We start from the raw sequence: 18211 nt of genomic DNA, 5'->3' as shown, positions 1-18211 counted from the left end.
TAGGTAAAAGCTCTCCTGCATGACACTGCAGACTGTTTATGTGGAAGACTACTAAACACAGATTGGAATATTTATATTTATTTTTGCAATACCAGGGTAAAAACAATTTAACAATGCCAAGTACAGTGTTAGTCTCATAAAAAGTTTTCATTTCAAAACAAAAGATTTCTAGTTCCCACAAAAAAGTTAAAATCACATGCAGCTATATGAAGGTAGATTGCTTAAGATGCACAATTATGTATCAGAAGACTTTGTTAAAGTAAAAACATACTGACTACATCATTTTAACAAGGCAATTACACAGAACTAGAAAACTGACTCTGTAGTAAAATATAAAAATCTACAATTATAAATATAAATTTGGTCCATGGATCACTACAGAAGTAGCAGTATTTACAGTAAGTATCAGATTACTATTCTAAATGTCTAACTGAAGTCTTAAAATGTTGAATGTTATGTAGAACAGTATTTTATTTACATTCTACTATATTAAAAGTTGCATTTCTAGCAAATTTAAATTGTTATAAATACAGCAGATAAACCAAATACTAAACCCATGACATGTTTGTAATTGAGGATTCCCTAAAATCTATAAATATGGTAATTTTAAGTTAAAAGTAAAGCCAGATAAATCAAAAAAACTAATACTGAAAAAACATACCACAATTTAATTATTAGAAACACTGTAAAAGTCAATCAAGTTAGTCCAGATGTAACAATGTATTACAAGAAATCTTTCAAGAAAAGGCACACATTGTTAATGATAAAAGTTCCACAGTAAAGTCATACATAACAGAAATGACTTGGTTTGAGCAATGGCTGGGGTCTGAGTATATATATATATACTGATGGGACAAATTTTCCCCACCCAAAATATAAAACTGAAAATAATAATGGTAAACTCCTGTTGTGATTGGTGTGATGCAGTGATGTGTGTGTTTGATTTGATGTGCTAATTAAACTAAGGATTCTAAACTTTCAGCTGCATTTCCATCAGGTAAAGCTGAGCCATTACTGTCCATAGATGCTGAAGGGTTTTCTTCTTGTCTTGTGCTGACAAGGCTGAGAATAGCTTTGTACAGAAACTGGTACTGTTCCTGGAGAGGAAAAAATGATACACTCAGGATGTTGGCAGAAATAGTTATCTTGTGGCTCAAAATTAATTAACAGCTGATGTGCCAGTCTGTTAATGTACTGTGCTCCAGAATTTATTCTGTTACTTAGCAGCTTAATTTTTTTCTCACTAATGGCTTCCCCTGTACACATTGTAAAGCACAGCATTAAGGAACACTGTAAAGGCAAGGGAGAAAACTGTATTTTTAAATAAATACTATACGCTGATTTCTGATTCTTGTTAAAGTCAATTGCAAATTTGGGGACAGGATTAGAGTTACTGTTTGTCTGCTGGCTTTTTTCTTATTTTTTTGTCATCTGAATTCTTTTCAGGAAGATTTCTTTTTCTACGGCGCCTCTGGAAGACTGGAAGAGTTTTGATTAATTCATGCAGAAACTAAGTTGCAAAGAGTTCAGTGATATTGCCCTAGGATCTAAGCACACTAATAATGTCACACATAGGAGAAAAAAAGTGCACATTTTGCTTATTACTTACAATATCTGTAAAGATTCCAGGCCTCATCAGATTTATCATCTTTGCTACGTGGTAAACATCCACTGAATTCTCATTTTCCAGTTGATGCATCAGAGTTGTTAATGCACAGAAAGTGCCTGCTGTCACCCCTCCATGCCTTTGTAAAGTAAAACAAAACAACAAAAACCTCTAGAAACTGGGTCAGGTTTATAGCTGGAGAAAATACAAATTCTGGGGAAAACTGGTAATATGAATTTCTGTCATGTGGTGATATTTACTATATCTGGAAGAGTTTTAAGCACTGACTTAAAAAAAATCTTCCACAGCACCTGGCTACAATTTCTTAGAGTTATTTCTCTACAACCCAAATAACCAAATGCTGAAGGCTTTGGGTCCTTCAGTGTTTCAACATTTTGTTATTTTTTTTATCATTGAACAGCTGGAGAAGGGTATGGTGCCTCATCTAGACAGTTAATTCTTTCAGTAAAAGGCAATGAAGTCTTAACTGACTTCCCTCTAGTGACCTACCTGATAACCATCTAGAGTATCACAATGATAAAACTGAAATGTAGTATGATAAATAAAATGTTTCTCCTGTTGATGCAGCTGGAACAGAAGCATCACCACTACTGTTAAGTGCAGACATTGTGCCTTATTTCGGCAGCTTTCACTCAGTGAAAGGATGGTTCTACAGAAAAACACGAAAGCAAACAGAAAAGTGCAGTTCTTACTCGTCATGTACAATCATTGGCCCATCACGGTTGGAAGCTTCCTCTTTGATGATGCTGATCAGTTCAAAAGTTTTACTAATGGGACTATCAGGATTTGGCCATTTTGGACACTGAAAATGCCTCACTTCAAGTACATAGTCATCCTAAATGATTAAAAAAACAAACAAATAAATCAACAAACAAACCCACAATTTAATTTTTTAAAAGATTTTGTAAAGATTGACTTTATTCTTTTCCTTCACCTTGTTCCAGCCTCCAGATGCAGAACCCCACTGCTGTGGAGGCTGGACTACCCTATTCCCCATGTCATCATATTACCCTATAGACATTACTCCCTCCAAGGATGTTTCTAGGGTATGGATTTTTTATCAGTCATTGACCATCAAAAAGGTAACAAAATGTGGGCTTTAATTTTAAAAAATTAAGTCCTGAGTTATATGTTTATGATAATGTTACCTGTGTAGCTTCTAAAATGAAGTCTTGTATTATGAGCTTCTCCTCGTTAGACAGACACTTGTGTTCTTCAGCAATCATAGTGACTTTGAAACTCTCACAATTTATAGGCTCATCTTTGTTTGGCCAGTACACAAATTCATCTTCAGCCTCCAGGAAAAAAGGAACCAAAAATGGAGTCATAAAAGTAAGTAATGTTACGCTCTTAAAAATATTAAATCTAACTTAATAAATAATGTGTCCCATATATAATAAATCCAGCCATCTAGATTTAAATTGACAAATGTAATTTTGAGTGGGATAAAAATGGCAAAGTGATGGTTTTCAAACACCTCTGTAGTGATCCTGACTAGAAGACACCCTCTGGACCTACAGAGCTATGAGCCTGCAGTGCTGCCTTGTGCCACACATCCAGCCTGGCCTTCAGGCTGTGCTGTGCAGTGCATGTCCCATGGTCATACCATAAATTTAGCTGGTGTGTTTTAATGTATACGTGGCCTTGGGATTTTCTGAAAGTGCAGAAAAAAGTTCATGGGAGTGTTCTTTCTGTCTGACAGAAGAAATTAGAGATTTTTTTAAAAGAAAATCCTATAATAGAATAACCAAAATGGTCAGATGGACAGGGAATCCTCCTTGTCATGTGTCCTGTCTGCCGCTGTGTGTGTTTCAGGGATGGTGGGTGGATTGCAGCTGTGGTGGATGCAGAGCTCAGAGGCCATGGCTGTGTGCTGGGTGGGTACCACTAGTGCCTGGTCGAGCTGGCAGGGCCTCAGTGTCCTCCTGCACACCCTGCTGCAGGAGCTGCTGCCCTGCCCTGTGTGCCACCGTGTGGCACTGCTCCTGGCCACCCGTGCTGCTCCCCACTGGCTTCATCCATATGGGAGGAATGCTTGGCCACTGCTGCTCCTGGCCCTGCCCAGCTCCCACCAGCTGCTGTGCAAGAAACAGCCTCACACTTCTGCCCTTATCTAATAATGACTATATTACAACTAAGAAGTAATGGAGCAATAATGGTTACTTCTGCTGTTTGCTTTCTTCTATAAATTGTACAGGACTGACTCAGTATGTTTTCATTCCAATCACAATCTGCCTAGACAAGGATTTCTAGATTTCTGCTAGATTACTTGGGGATTTTATATTCAGCTTGGCATTATTAATTTTAACTGGTTTTTTGCAGAATCTAATATATTTTCTCACATCCTACATATTTCAAAATGGTCATACTAATAAAATTCATACATAAACTCATAACAATCAGTCATGGAACTCACCATATTCTGGCTGTCAGGAAGCATGACTATTAACTGGGCATTATGGTCCCATATCATTCTCCAGAAATCCTTGATAGTGTGCAGTAAGGGATGCTGAGTAATAATGAATTCATTACTTTGATAATAACCCTGCAAAAAAAAAATTGACAGATTCAGAATTGCTGCCCAAGTATTAATGCTTATAAGAAACTTCTAGTGGACAGACTGAGAACCTAGAAAATACACTGCACACTTGTTCCTTTTTTTGCTTCCTGCAAATATTAGAAAAATATAAAACTTCCACTGAAATATTCTCCATAGGAAGACAGTTCTTATGACTTAAAAAATTTGATTAAAAAAAAAAAAAAAGACTAAAGTGATCAGAGGAAACTCAAACAGGAAAAGAGCTTTCAAAATCAGGATTGTGCCACCCTAAATCAGCCAAATGGAAGCTCTGGAAACAGCTGTTCGTTGTTTTTCACCAATATATTAACTGACTTACCATAATATAGGAAGCATTGATGTAGTCTGTGCCTTCACCAGATAGTGATGAGATACCCACTCTAGATCTTTCCACTGTAAAAAAAGTTATGAATTCACAAGTATGTTGCAATGACTCTTATAATATTATAGCAATTATCTCATATCTCACAGTAATGATAACACTGGGCTCCATCAATCAGGATAAAGTGCTATCCAGCCATCTATTTTGCTTTTCTATGTGTAATTCCTAATTCACTTCTTTGCTATATGTACTTTACAGAACATTGCTCCAAACTAATGCAGATGTCTCCAGTTCTTGTTAGGGATTTGAACGAGCTTACCAGGAATGATAGATGAGGTTCGGTTCTTTTCTCTGTTACACTGTTTGAGTGCAGTTGAATAATCACACTGCTGTGTGTTACACTGGCTCAGTAACTGAAACAATGAAGTTAAAAAGAAAGTCAGGTAACTGTAGAAAAGCCATTCCTTCATATGCTGCATTAAACAGAAGGCTGCAGATATTACAGGTTTGCTGTCTCTCTTTAGTTATCTAATTATCTGTCTAAACTACTTAGCAAGTCACATGAATATTTTTTCTCACTGTTCTTAGCAGCTCAGATTATTCTTGAACCCTAGATCAATAACCATATCTTTGAAGGTGAAATCTGTCATCTAGCCAGTACTGTACCCTGAGGGAAGGACACTGACTGATCAATATAGTTCACAACATATCTGCCACAGTGGTATCTTCCCAGACTGCAGTTTTACCTTTGAGATCTTCCTGCAAAGGCATGTAGTTAAATTTTCCAAAATCCATCTACTGTCCTATTTCTCATGATCTCCTTTTTCTGGATCTTTTGGGTGGAATCCTTGTTTAAGAATGTGCAAATTATTCTGTCCCAACTGACTGCATTCATTTGACAAATTTAATCTTAATTTAGGCTCAGCAGTTAAATTTTAGGTAGAGAAAGCTGATGAAAATTGTGTTATATACCTACTTTTAAGTCACTCAGGTTTACAAACCTAAAAATTTTCACACTCCTAACTCAGAGAGCTCACCTTGAACTGTTTCTCCAGTCTGGTCTTTCCTGTTGGTCCAGGTATCAAGAGAGCATTAACATAGGCATGAATGTGAGTCTCAAGGACTTCTGTTTCTTTGCTGAGAATCGCTTCCACCAGTGCATCATGAATGAAGATGTATTGCTCCTAGGAAAACACAACCCAACATCTGAGCTCTCATGATTTTCAGGTTCCCCTGGACACCTCTGGGTTAAGATGCCACTTCTGATGTGGTCAGTGTTTTTTCACAGGGGTTTTCTCAAATGTGATCCTCTATAGCAAAGGCTGTCCCTCTGCAGTGACCAGTACACACATTACAAACACAACTGGCAATTACACTTGCAGTACATACATACACATATATGTATGACCAAATACCAAATCCTCACTACCTGTGATATCTCATGTTGACAGAACAGAGGTAAAAATGTGAGCACAGTCTTGAGTCAAATTTTCAAGCCAGTCCTACCAGTTCCTACTGCTATACTCTATTTTCTCTCTCATATCCTTTGGAACAAGCACCCTAGTTGTTGATTAACTTTTTTTTTTCCTACTGAAAGGCACTGGAGAATCTAACCACCTGCTCTTGAAACCTGAAATAGACTTTCAAATACCCTGTTGTTGCCCTTATTTTTTTCCCTCGGTCTTTAAATATTCTATATATAATCTTCAGTTTAAAGCATCTATATAAAACTTTATGCCTGAAACAGCTTTTTTTCACATATTTTGTTGCCAAATATAAAGTGATGAGGTTTAGTTCAGAAGATCTGAACACCTGACAATGGTGCTTCCTCAAAAAGCTCCATGACAAAAACACAGGTCCTGCCGAGAAAGCATTACTGTGGAAAGCATGATTTATACATGCTTCCTTCTGAGTCCTTCTTAATAAACAGACAACAGCCCAAGGAAAGGTAATTTCTAATGCACTGCTCTAAGCATGCCTAGAAGGATATGTCTATAACACTAAGGGGAGTAAAAGGGAAAGTCCATTCTGGTTACTGGTTGCTGTCTGACTGGTGATGCCAGAAAGAGGATTGCATTATCTCTCCTGCAAAGAGAAAGTTTATAATAGTCTCATGCCATTTATATTTTATTCTTACCTCAGTCTGCACCAAGTAGTTCCTTTGGGTACGTATGTGTTTTAAGAATCCAAATATGTTGACTGTCCCTTCATGCTGAATTTGCTGCAGCATGCTGTCTAACACTATGTATGTTCCTGTCCTTCCAACACCAGCACTATAAAACAAAAAAAATAGTCTTGAGCCTGAAATAAAACACTGATGGAAAAAACTGCTCCATACACATAGCTTTTTCAACAAACTGTTGCATATGGAAGATTTCCCTCTACAAAGGTATTTATTATATGATATACTTTGCTAAAGGTTCCAGGCTGATATTAATCTTTTTCTTTGTGCAAGAAGAGACCTAAAGGTTATTTTTTCAAATCATTTTTAAGCTATTGGCTGAAATAGAACTAAGGGATTTCCAGGTCTGCAATTTTCAGCCTTCTGATATTCCTTAGGATGCTTAGCCAAATATATCTAGAAAAGGTGGTATATGTCAGCACTTGGGCACAGTTAATGTGTTCAAATTCTTCTATGATGAAACCCCACTTTAAGGCAAAAGTTGCATTATGCAACCCACTACAGTACAGGAGATTTCAAAGACAAACTCCAGGAAATGGCAGAACTGTTGAGAGTATATCTAAAAGAAAAAAAAAATCTTAGTGCTCTTTAGGCAAAATTAAGATGGCAAGCAATTTTTAAAAACCTTTTTAAAAATAGAAAATGGAGAAGATAGCGTTAATCAACTTAGTCCTGTTATGAACTCTGATTAGTGCAGTATAAAACCAGCTGTATCTTAAAATTAGAGAAAAACTTTTCCTTTTATAAAACATCTCGGTAGGAAGTACAAGGTCAAGAGGTCAGTTTTTGTTATCTAATCATACATGGGAAATGGTCAGTTGTATTTCCCCTCTAATATATGAAGGAACATCATGTATTTTGTACATGTAATGAGAGCTGCACTCTGCTGGGTCTCCATGGTCCCCTATGGGCAGATCCAGCTCAGTCCATACATGCTAATTCAGTCATCTCAATTCTGCCACAGAGAGGGCACAGAGCACAGGCAGAGTGAGCTCAGATTGCTGTAATAAACTGTCTAAATACGTATGACATGAAACTCAAAGGTCCAGGTTGTTAATACCCTGTTAGACACAAAGAAATACAAAGATTACCAGACACCATCTGTACTTGTTATGAAAGACAAAACCTGAAAAGTACCAAATAAAAATAGCTAAAATAAGTTTCATGAATCTCTTCATTTGTGTCTTCCATATAGCCTGTAAATATAAATAAAATTTATATTTCAGACATGAGATGATTCCTTTGAAATTCCATAGTGCATGTGGTCAGGCTAGCTAAAAACCATACAAAACTGCCTACAGGCAGAGGTGAGTTATACCTCTGACCCAAGGGAGAGGTTTGACTGAAGCCACACAACTTACCACTGTTCACTTTCCAAAAACTCAATTTAATTGACTCCTAATGTATTGCTGATAATCTCAGTAATTTCAGACTTGACATTTTGAATTTCCCAAGAACAGGCAAGATATAAATAGCAGCAGAACAACCAGGTATGGGATTTTCATTTTCCAAACTAAAAACAGATGTCAGTCAGATTAGATCATCCCACAAATAAAATATCTTCATTTGCAGCATTTGTGAGGTGACTTTACCTGTTGGCTTTCTCAGAGTCAGCTCCAGAAGGACAGAATTCATGAGGAGGTTCTCTTTCCAAATGTTCCATCAAAGGTGAGGTACTACAGTGGAAAACCAGAACCTGCTTATATATTTTACAATGACCTGGTCCTTCATGGGCAATGTGACGTAATTCCAGGCCCTAGAAGCCCTTTTTAACCAATTTTCCCTGAGCTGTCAGTTTCAGTGAGCACTGACAGAACACCTGCCTGCACACTGCAGCACATGCAGACCTCAACCATCCTCAACCACTCCCCAGAACGCTCCTCCACTGAAAATGACTGCTAGAGCCCAGAGAATGTTAAAAACAGCAGAGTTGTAGTTCAGCCAGGAAGAGAGTGAATCTTCTCTTGTGCACAGAGCTCCTCTTAGGATTACAGGGTGTCCCTGCACCAAGGAAAGCACGAGCCAGAAGCATCCTTTCAGAAATGAAACAATTATCCCCACATGTGTATCTGGTAAGCTCATAGCATTCAAGATAGTGGTACAGAAATGTGAAAAAAAAAATAGAAGTAGAAGCAGTTTAGCAAAAAAACCCAAAAAACAAAGCATCAAAACAACAAAAAGAACATAGTGCAGAGCAGCGTCATGTTTACAGAGATTTACAGAAGTGGCACAATTGATTAGTTGGCCTTATGAAGAAGAGGAATACCAGATAAGAATATCAGCTAAGAAGTTAACGATTCCTGATGGAGTAGAGTAAGATTAAAGGCAAGAGCGAAATTTTGCTTCACCCACCACTGAAAGATTCTCTTTTTCTGGAAAACAAGAGTGGAGTGAGGGTCAGACAGTGAAAAGCACACCTGCAATGCACCACGACAGGCCCGGCGGCGTGGCGCTTGGCGAGCGACGCCTTCCGCACGAAGGCGAGGACGGGCAGCGAGTACTCGGGAACGCCCATGTCAGGCCACTGCGTGTAGTGGAACTGAGTCACCATCCGCCCACTGCTCCTCCCCTTCTGGGAGCCCTGCAGCAAAACACAATTCCATGTCTAAGCAGCCCGCAGCTTTGCTTTATTTCCATAGCTGATAGCTGTGAACTGTCTCTGTTGAGTTCAAAGCCTGCCATCTGGTTCTGAGTATTCCAGCCTTCAAAGGGAAGGGGAAGGACCAGTGCTTCTGTCTCACCAGCTTGCCCATTGAGTGGAAACATGGCCTGACACTGTCTCAGAAAGCCATAGAGAAAGATTAAGAGCACTGGATTACAGCTGCTCTCAAGAGTCACCAGCTCTTCCTGCCACTCTGCTCCTCTGCTGAGTGAACAGGAAGAGCAGGATTCATCTTGCCCAGATTTAGTGATCCACAAGCTAAGGAGTCTTGTGCAGGCTGCATTTCTATGTTCCCTTCCTCCATGGCAACTCAGAGGCAGGGACATCTTCAGAAAGCAGGTCATCTCCTTCAAAGATTGGTTCCCAAAATAGGCAGAATAAATTAATTTATTGTAAATGCTGAACCTTATGTATTAATTATGCAGGGAGAGTGAGAGGCTAGATGTCTGAGACATTTCTATGGCTGAATAAATTAAATTTTCAAAATTCTCCTCAAAGTAACTAACATCACCCTGCTGAGCTGAGATCATGCTGGTTCTGGTTACAATAAAACAAAGTGTGTATTCACCTGTCTTTAAAAGGGAAAATTTAAAAAGGAGAGCTGAGGTGGATAATTTAAGTTGCTCTCTTTCTGAAAATGTCAGGCAAAGTTCATATCAGCTCTCCAATGGGATCACTGCTTTTTCCCTGATGATCCTACAGTTTTCTGAGTTTTTTCATATGGTCAAATTAAGTGAAGATGATAAGCATCTTGGCTAGCTGAGATCTATGGGACTGAGCTTTACATACACAGCAGAAAAGAGTTGTCAATGCCTTAAAAATATTCTGAGCAACTTTTAACACTTGCTTTTGCCTACTTGTGTTTTTAGGATGCCACAAACCTTTTTGATCTTGGTGTTTCTAAGAGTAAAATTCCTCACAGTGTAATAGGCAAGTACATGAACACTCTTCTGAGTAACCAAGAAGTTCCCATATTCTTCACTACCTTCATCAGGCCAGTACTGGTCACATTTCCTCTGTTAGAAAGAAATTTTCTTTGTTAGAAAATTTCTCCATAAATAATAGACAAAATAACCCTTAAAATGTCAAACTAGTAAGGTGAAATGTTCAAATTTAAGAGCAGATTAATGCACAAAACTGAATCAGGACTGTCAATATACACTGTTTATAATAAACATGATCTTCTGTGCAGGAGAACAAATAACAATTATTTTGTGCTGTAGAGGGACAGCAGTGCAAAAATGCTCTTTAATTGGAAAACACAAAAAAGGGGTTTAAATCAGAGTTAAAAGGTGTAATACTGTGGAATTTTCTATTCCATATACACTCTATAAACTAAAGAAAATAACAGGATCTACAGGAAAAATAGGAATACATACAAGTCTGTAGAGTTGTATGTGGCTTCTGATTAGTTTGTAGTATGGGCAGAGTACATTTATATCTGGTAGTGAGGGTAAGAGTGAGCCTGTGAATGGCTAGAATACACAGGAGAGACCTGTGATATGTCCAGCCTTTTGGCTGGGTAGTCATATAGCCTCCAAGGGCATTAAAGAGTCCTTGTTTATAGCATGGTGTTGCAAATGAAGTGGTACTCCCAGTGTAGCCGTCATCTGCAATTGTGTCTGTATCACCTGAGAGATGCTTTATAGGTTGCATGATAAGATTTACATTCATTTTAGGCCTTGCTGCCAGAGTGTGGCAAGTGTGAGGCAATGTCTCCTCATGTGATGCCAGGATACAGGTATAATCCCATCACATAATCAGAGAAACACACTCCCTGTGATGGGATTTGACATCATTTTGTTCACTGCATGGATGTGTGTCTAGTCATGCACTAGGAAAGGAACTGTGAGTGCTGTAAGATGCTAACAGGGAGCAGACAGTGAACATCCAGAAAAGTTCACTTGAACTGTGTTCTCCTTTCCAGGGTCCAAGGCAACCCTGACAAAGTGATGATGGCAAGCAAAGCCATAAGCAGATTGGTAGCAGAATGTGGCACAAGGCCCACAGTCTGTTCACTTATATTATATACAATAAGTCTTTTTTTCAGTATAAGATTTTTTTTCATTGGTGATTAGAACATGATGTTTTCAAGATTTATTGAATTTTTGATTTAGTTTCATGCTACAAATCCTCAACTGTATACTTCTATAGCCAATCCAGGTACAAGCAACTACTAAAAACTATTGCTTTTTGCTCAATAATTGACTAAACCAGATTTCAAAAAGAAAGAAAGGAGTTTGCTACAGGTAGATTTACCAACATCAAATAAATAAAAAATGGACCACTCATACCCTTCCTTTCTCAATGAGATTAGTTATCATCACAATAACTTCCACGTTATGTTCCCATATCATTCTCCAGAAATCTTCTGCTGTTGATTTTAGTGGCCCTTGAGCTGCAATGTAGGCTTTTGGCTTGTTGTACCCCTAAATTGAAATATAAGAAATGATATTGTCAAATCACTGTCGATGAGCAAAAGGAGTTTGAGACATGATGTTTTATGTATTTATTTTTAAAGACTCTGAAAAGCTTTAAGCACTTTAAAATTTTTAACTAACAAAATTGCAGAAACCCTGTGGTATCAGATGTCATATGAATACAACAGCTATCATTCCAACAAATTCAAATGCCCATATTTAGGCAGAACATTGACATGACAGCAATTATGAGACACATACATGTGTTGCAAATGTACTTTAAAAATTAATCATGATCATTCACATGTAAGTAATTATGTTATGAAAACTGGTAATGGTATCTTGGTGAGGCTCTGAGCCAAATGGCATCTAACTCTCATGAGATTATGTCATATGAGAGAATTAACCATTCAGATGAGCTATACTTCTAAAATGACTCAGATGTGACAGGACATTTTTTCTTTAAAAATGCCCCTCATTAAACTGCAGCTGCTACAATATCAATATAGATTCTAGGAAGAATTGGCATTTTACTTTTGCTTTAACTTTGCAGGCCTAACTTAGACCAAAAACTTTTTTAACAGAATCTGTAATATTGTGATAGTTTTCTTGAACTGAATCTATTCACTTCCATACATTTTTATTTTTTTTTACATAAAAGGCTGACAGATCAATAGGCCAATGGATAGAAAAAGGCACTTACATCAACATAGTTGGCATTAATGTAATCAGTCAGTTTTCCATCCTTTTCAGCAAGCTGTGCTAATTTAACCCTAGTATGATCATCTGCAGTAAAACAAGGGAGAAAACAAGCAATTTTTGGTAAGAATTCTATTCTTTCTCATAAAGTTAATGAAATGTATTTTTACAATACGTAAGGCAAATACAGTAACAATCACATATGCAAATATTCTCTCCTTAGGTATGAATCAGATTAAAAACTCTAATTTGCAGAAAAATAGAGAAATTAATCCAAAGTTGGAAGGGATTCAGTGGCCTGAACAGAATCTAGTGACCTGAACAGCAGCACATGGGGTCATTTTAGCCACTGTGACATCCCCTATGGGTTCTGCTGCTTGTAAAGATCTTCAGTAAGTCCTGTCTCATGACTGCCAACCCTGCTCAGTGGGATGACAAAATGACTGCAGGCACCAGTACTGAGGGACTTTAACTCCAAGTTAGAAGAGGGGACTCTGGAGGGCAATGGGAGTTTGGAAATGCTGGTCATCTGAAGATCAGCAGTGCCTGCACCAGGGTGAGCTGAAGTGCTCTGTAGCCTGCACTGATTGTAAAACCACACAAGTCACTTACAGAGGACAATTTGTGCTACTCCAGCTGCTCTAAGCTGCCTCTGCACTGCTCTTTAATAAAACAACCCCTGGGCTAGCACCTTTTGTATGATCATGTACAAACACAGTGACAGAGGAAAATCCCTGAGGTTTTGTCCCTTTAGAGACATCTTTAGTGAGGGGAATTGGCATTTGTTGCTGGTTTACATTTTCTTCTGCCAGACAGCTGACTCTGCCACCTTTTTATATTAAGCTTTAGTGATGCTGAATGCTTAAGATGTTTAATTTAGAGCTTTCTTATAATCAGAACAAAGTTGACACACTACAGAGAGTTAAAAAAAAAAAAGTATTGAGCCACCAAATGATCGAAAACTCAGAAGCAATAGCTTGAAAAAGAGATTAACAAAACTGAATAGATGTGTTTCAGAGAGGAAAAATCTGGGAGAGTGATGCAATGGGAAAACAAGTGCACTGGCTAATGAAGCTGCTGTATTACTTTGTTGCCAGGCATAATACAACATAAAACCAGAACATTTATGTTTATATATGACAGTAAATATATCCAGGGATTTTGAAGCTCATAGAGACAATGAACCACCATTATTCTAAATCAAAGATGGATTAATTTTGACAATCAAAGCTTCTTTGGCTTTCTAATGGCATTATAACAAAATCTCCCAACTCCCTTTGGGTCATTGCAGAAGACACAAATATATCCTGCTAACACATGCTCACCAAAGCAGCAGAATGTCAGAGGACTAACCTGAAGAAATGTGAAATCTGATGCTAACTCCTCTCCAAGGAGCACTATGCTGAACAGTAACTGGAGGTTTCAGTGCAGAAATAACTTTGCTCCTGCTAATAACATATAAATCTATACTTGTTTATAATTCTTTCTCACACAAAACAACAAGTGATGCCTTTACTTACAAGCAACAATGTTTATGTATCGATTCTTATTCTTGTTGTCAGGGTGATTAGAGCTGTCTGATGTAATACCTAGATCTACAGTACAGCTCTGGATTTCCTGAAAAAAAAAAAGTATGTCACACTTTAGTAATTATTAAGATACATAAAATGTATTTAAATAAAGTAAGCAAGCATGAAAAGAACCACAACCTTATACCCAATTATCTATGATATTTTACAACTACTTCATTGCTAAAAAAAATGCAGTGAAATAATTCCTTACCTGATAAAACTCTTTCAGTGTCTAATGAGGGAATGAATGCAAAAAAAGTAAAAAAAATCAAATTCCACAGCACAGAACAAATGGAAAAGTGTTTATATAAATTACGATTACTATATGGAAAAACAGTTATGGTCATGCAATATACCCATAATAACAACAAAACTGAATATTTTGACATAACTTCTAAAGCAAACAAGAGGTAATTTTCCCAGTTAAAATGCTAGCATTTATTTTCCTATCTTAATTTTTAATGTTAGACCTTAGGCCAATGAAAGCTTGTACATATGAGCAACATCACAGACTTTAGCCAGATTATCTATATATTTAACAGTTCACTGGAATTTTTTTGTGTCCTTATAAATGCATTAGTTTCTCTGGGGAATGCTTTTGCTCTCTTTGCCTTCAGCTGCAAAACCTGCACTGAAGCAGGACTGTGTGCAGTTCAGGCACAGCACTCTAAAGACAGAGTTCCAGCCCTCACCCAGGCTGCCAGCAGTTTCACAGTGAAGCCAATAATTCCACACAGAGAGAAACAGACTTGACAAGACAGACACAAAGTCTGTAAGACTCTCAAAATTAATTCATTTTATTGATTACTTTAGCTGACAGGAAACTCATACATTTATAAGGTCCACATTTTTAAACAGCAAATACATTGGCATCACTAAAAAAAGTTTCCCAACACACTTCATAAGGAATTTTAATGTCAGTCACCTTACCCTACTTACATATATATATGAAAAGTGCATTTCAGTTTAAAAATTAGATTTCAAATTAGTTTTTTTTTACTCATATAAAAAAACCTAGCTACTCCTCCCCCCAAAAAAATCCAAACCACCCTTGTACTCCACAAATATACACTAACTCTGCAAAGATAATTACTATATTTCAGTTTCTCCCAGTCTTCTAGGTTCTCTATCAGTAGAGAAAAGAACTTAGCACTACTTCTGGGGTTGTCCATAAAGCCAAAAAGATCTCCAAGAAATTATGAGGACATTGATTTTTTTTTTCCAGTAATAGTAAAAACCAGCATGAAATATTTCACATAGTGAGGCTGTAGTTCAGTGACATGCACTATGTTTGGTCTTTAGATCACTGCTCTAACTTAGGAAAAGTAAAATTCAGGTAAAGATCAATTTAGAATGAAAAATATGATTTCTGTATTGCTGTACTCACTAATGGTAAAATAACTTTGTATCCATTGCATTTACATGCAGCCCTTAAACATCTGCTCTTATTAACAGCTAGTCAAGCTGGAGTCCAGTTCCATCAGTGTATACAGATGTGTAATATATATAAATATGTACTGGACATTCATAAGTATTTACAAATTTGTCCCACAGTCAAATGGATATTCTGAATGATAAATGAACTGAAGAAGAAATGCTGACAAATTAGGCTACATGAAGGGCATGGAATTTTTGGTCCAGTAGATCACAATACTGGCTGGAGAAACAAAAGCAAAACCTAAAGATGCAAAACTTTCATTATTGTTCTTGCAACAGGAATACTACAATCATATTTTAAATTAATATAGATCTGTTAAAATACTTGTTTCCATCCCAACAGACTGATTTTATTAGAAATTTCTTGTAAAAATTGCTAATGGCACAGCTTTAATTACAGTATTTGGAGCTTTAATATTTATGTGAATTAAATCAGAACAATAAATATTCTTATTTAAATTCATTGCAATACATGAGTGTGAGAAACAGCAAAGATCATTAGTTGCATATGGTGATAGTAACTTTAGTTATATGGTGATAGTAACTATGGTAATTATCTGATTAGAGCATACATTTCAACATTTTGAAATACCTCTTATAAACCATATACTTTAGGAAAGGAACTGTAAAACTTTCACTGCCACATATGAAGACTATATTAGCTCCCCTGTTAATCAGAAGTCTTGCCAAGTGTACTCATTATTACTTCCATTTTATTTTCTCTGCAAATGGAACAAGCAAATGTGGGTAGCTTCTGCAAAATTCAATTGTCATTAGTATTTGAAAAGTTTTATATCTACCACTGTATCTGATAAATCATATATATTGCACTATCTTTGCATAGTTTATTTACACAGTTATTCAGTATTTTATCACAATAATAAACATTCCCATTTGTATTCCAGTCCTGTTAGCTTCTAGGAATCTCACTAGGCTTTACACATAAACTCCATTCTGGGCTCAAAGCGCCCACATTTACATGCATTCATGAAACTGGTGCTCAAGTCAAAATCTAATGCCCCAATTTTTGTTTGCAGGCATTTAAACTTAACATCTGTATGTGCTAATAGAAAGATGACATCATAGATCCATACCTCAAATTCTTCAGAAAAACCATTACTTGCATGTAAATCTGCAACATGTTTGGGAAAATGCTTTATTGGAATTGCTCCAACATCATCTTAGGGGTGGGAAAAGACAAAAAATATATTTATGTAGAATAAAAAGCCAGTGACATATAATGAAGTTCATATGTAGGCAATCCACAAAACATCCTGAAATTAAATTCTTGGCATGAACTTTGGATATACAACTCCCCAAAAAATACAACTTTCTTTGATGCCGTTAACATTTCTAAAATAATTACCTAACACTTGTACATTTCTAAATTATTATTTGGAAAGAAGATAATGAAAATGCCTTCCTAGGTCTTGCTCTGTCTGTAAGCCCCCAAATGAAGGCGCTGATTCTGCAAGATGCTGAGCTTGTCTGTAAATAGAAGAAAGCACAAAATTCCCAGTGAAGTCAAGGAGATATGGGAGGATTATCTCTTTGCTACAAGATGTTCAAAGGGAGAGAGCAGAGCTCTGAATAACACTGATACAGTAGGGATGATTAGGCAGAGTTGTCTGGGTTCTCCACGCTGACTAGTGCTGCACTGGAACTTGGATCCAGTATATGGATGCACTGCATAGTCCCAAGTTTACTAAATTAAAGCAGCATTATGCTTAATTTATGCTTTAAGCAGTATTTTCATATTAACTGACAGTTGCATGTTTGCATTGCAAAAGAAACAGGAATAAATTTTCATCTTTTACTACATTAATGACTATCTTCTATACAGAATTTTCTCCCAGCTCTCCTTGATTCTGTGATAACTTATTGATAATAATCTTATGTCTCATCATTGAGACTCATCATACTGACCACAGATTTTTACATCAGGCTTCATACTACAAGGTTTAATTTAAAGATTTATGTTAAGACTTTTTGGCTGCCTACAAAAAAAAAAATCTACACTCTCAAAGAATAAATGTGATTAATGTAACATCTCTGTTTTACTTTAGACAAATACAAAAAAAAAAACCCACTTGTGTAAAATATGCACCAGGAATCACATCAAAAACCTTTGGGACTTTTAATCTTCTCTTTACTGCCAATATGCTGTGTTAATAAAATAATTTGTTTGCTAATTATCTGCTAAAGGGTGACATTATTTCACTTAGTTTTGGTTCTGAAGAATAATTTTGTTGGGGTTTTTTTTAAAGCCTTTCATGGTTTAAAAATATGTTTATTTCACAATCTGTAATTTCATCACCATTTCATATGTGAATAAACATCAGAAACATTGAACAAGGACCTGTTATTCACATTAACAGATGTTCAGTATTTAGCCCACCTAATAATTTTAGCTTTCAGTTACCAAGAATTTGTTGATTCCTACTAAGATCCATCTGGTCTTCTACTTATATGACTGGATCTGAATACAAAAAGTGAATTAATCCAGTACAGCCTAAGAGAAGCTGAACAAATGTGTAACACAATCTTCACACTCTGGAGATGAAACCTGGCATGAAGTGTTTATCCCAATGATATGAAAACACAAAACCAGAAGGGGAAGGTGAATGACCCAAAGAGTGACTACAATAGTGGAGAAACAGATCTTGGGTTTTGTTTCCCTGCCTGTGCAAATCTCCCAATTAAATAACTTATG

General features: G+C 36.7%; 1 protein-coding gene across 6 annotated transcripts in view; it reads right to left on the bottom strand.

The window, feature by feature from the left end:
• Positions 1 to 56: 56 nt before the first annotated feature.
• Positions 57 to 18211, bottom strand: part of PTPRZ1 (protein tyrosine phosphatase receptor type Z1) — a 127748-nt gene continuing 109593 nt past the window's right edge. For 2 of the 6 annotated variants that reach the window (XM_079303048.1, XM_079303050.1), the window contains exons 15-31: positions 16593 to 16678; positions 14273 to 14293; positions 14011 to 14107; positions 12495 to 12577; positions 11666 to 11800; positions 10253 to 10387; positions 9127 to 9290; positions 8302 to 8385; positions 6665 to 6800; positions 5565 to 5711; positions 4847 to 4940; positions 4525 to 4598; positions 4044 to 4172; positions 2776 to 2922; positions 2320 to 2462; positions 1610 to 1745; positions 59 to 1097 (exon numbers count right to left, since the gene is read on the bottom strand). In XM_079303048.1, the coding sequence (XP_079159174.1) occupies positions 957 to 1097; positions 1610 to 1745; positions 2320 to 2462; positions 2776 to 2922; positions 4044 to 4172; positions 4525 to 4598; positions 4847 to 4940; positions 5565 to 5711; positions 6665 to 6800; positions 8302 to 8385; positions 9127 to 9290; positions 10253 to 10387; positions 11666 to 11800; positions 12495 to 12577; positions 14011 to 14107; positions 14273 to 14293; positions 16593 to 16678 (1952 nt within the window). In that variant the 3' untranslated portion in view covers positions 59 to 956. Of the gene's footprint in view, positions 1098 to 1609; positions 1746 to 2319; positions 2463 to 2775; positions 2923 to 4043; positions 4173 to 4524; positions 4599 to 4846; positions 4941 to 5564; positions 5712 to 6664; positions 6801 to 8301; positions 8386 to 9126; positions 9291 to 10252; positions 10388 to 11665; positions 11801 to 12494; positions 12578 to 14010; positions 14108 to 14272; positions 14294 to 16592; positions 16679 to 18211 lie in introns of all 6 variants that reach the window. The other 4 variants (XM_079303049.1, XM_079303053.1, XM_079303052.1 and 1 more) reach the window with 3 other exon arrangements.

This window comes from Erithacus rubecula, assembly GCF_903797595.1.
Source record: "Erithacus rubecula genome assembly, chromosome: 4".
NCBI lineage: Eukaryota > Metazoa > Chordata > Aves > Passeriformes > Muscicapidae > Erithacus > Erithacus rubecula.
The sequence above is the reverse complement of the archived record's forward strand: the minus strand, read 5'-3'. Positions and strand labels throughout refer to the sequence as shown.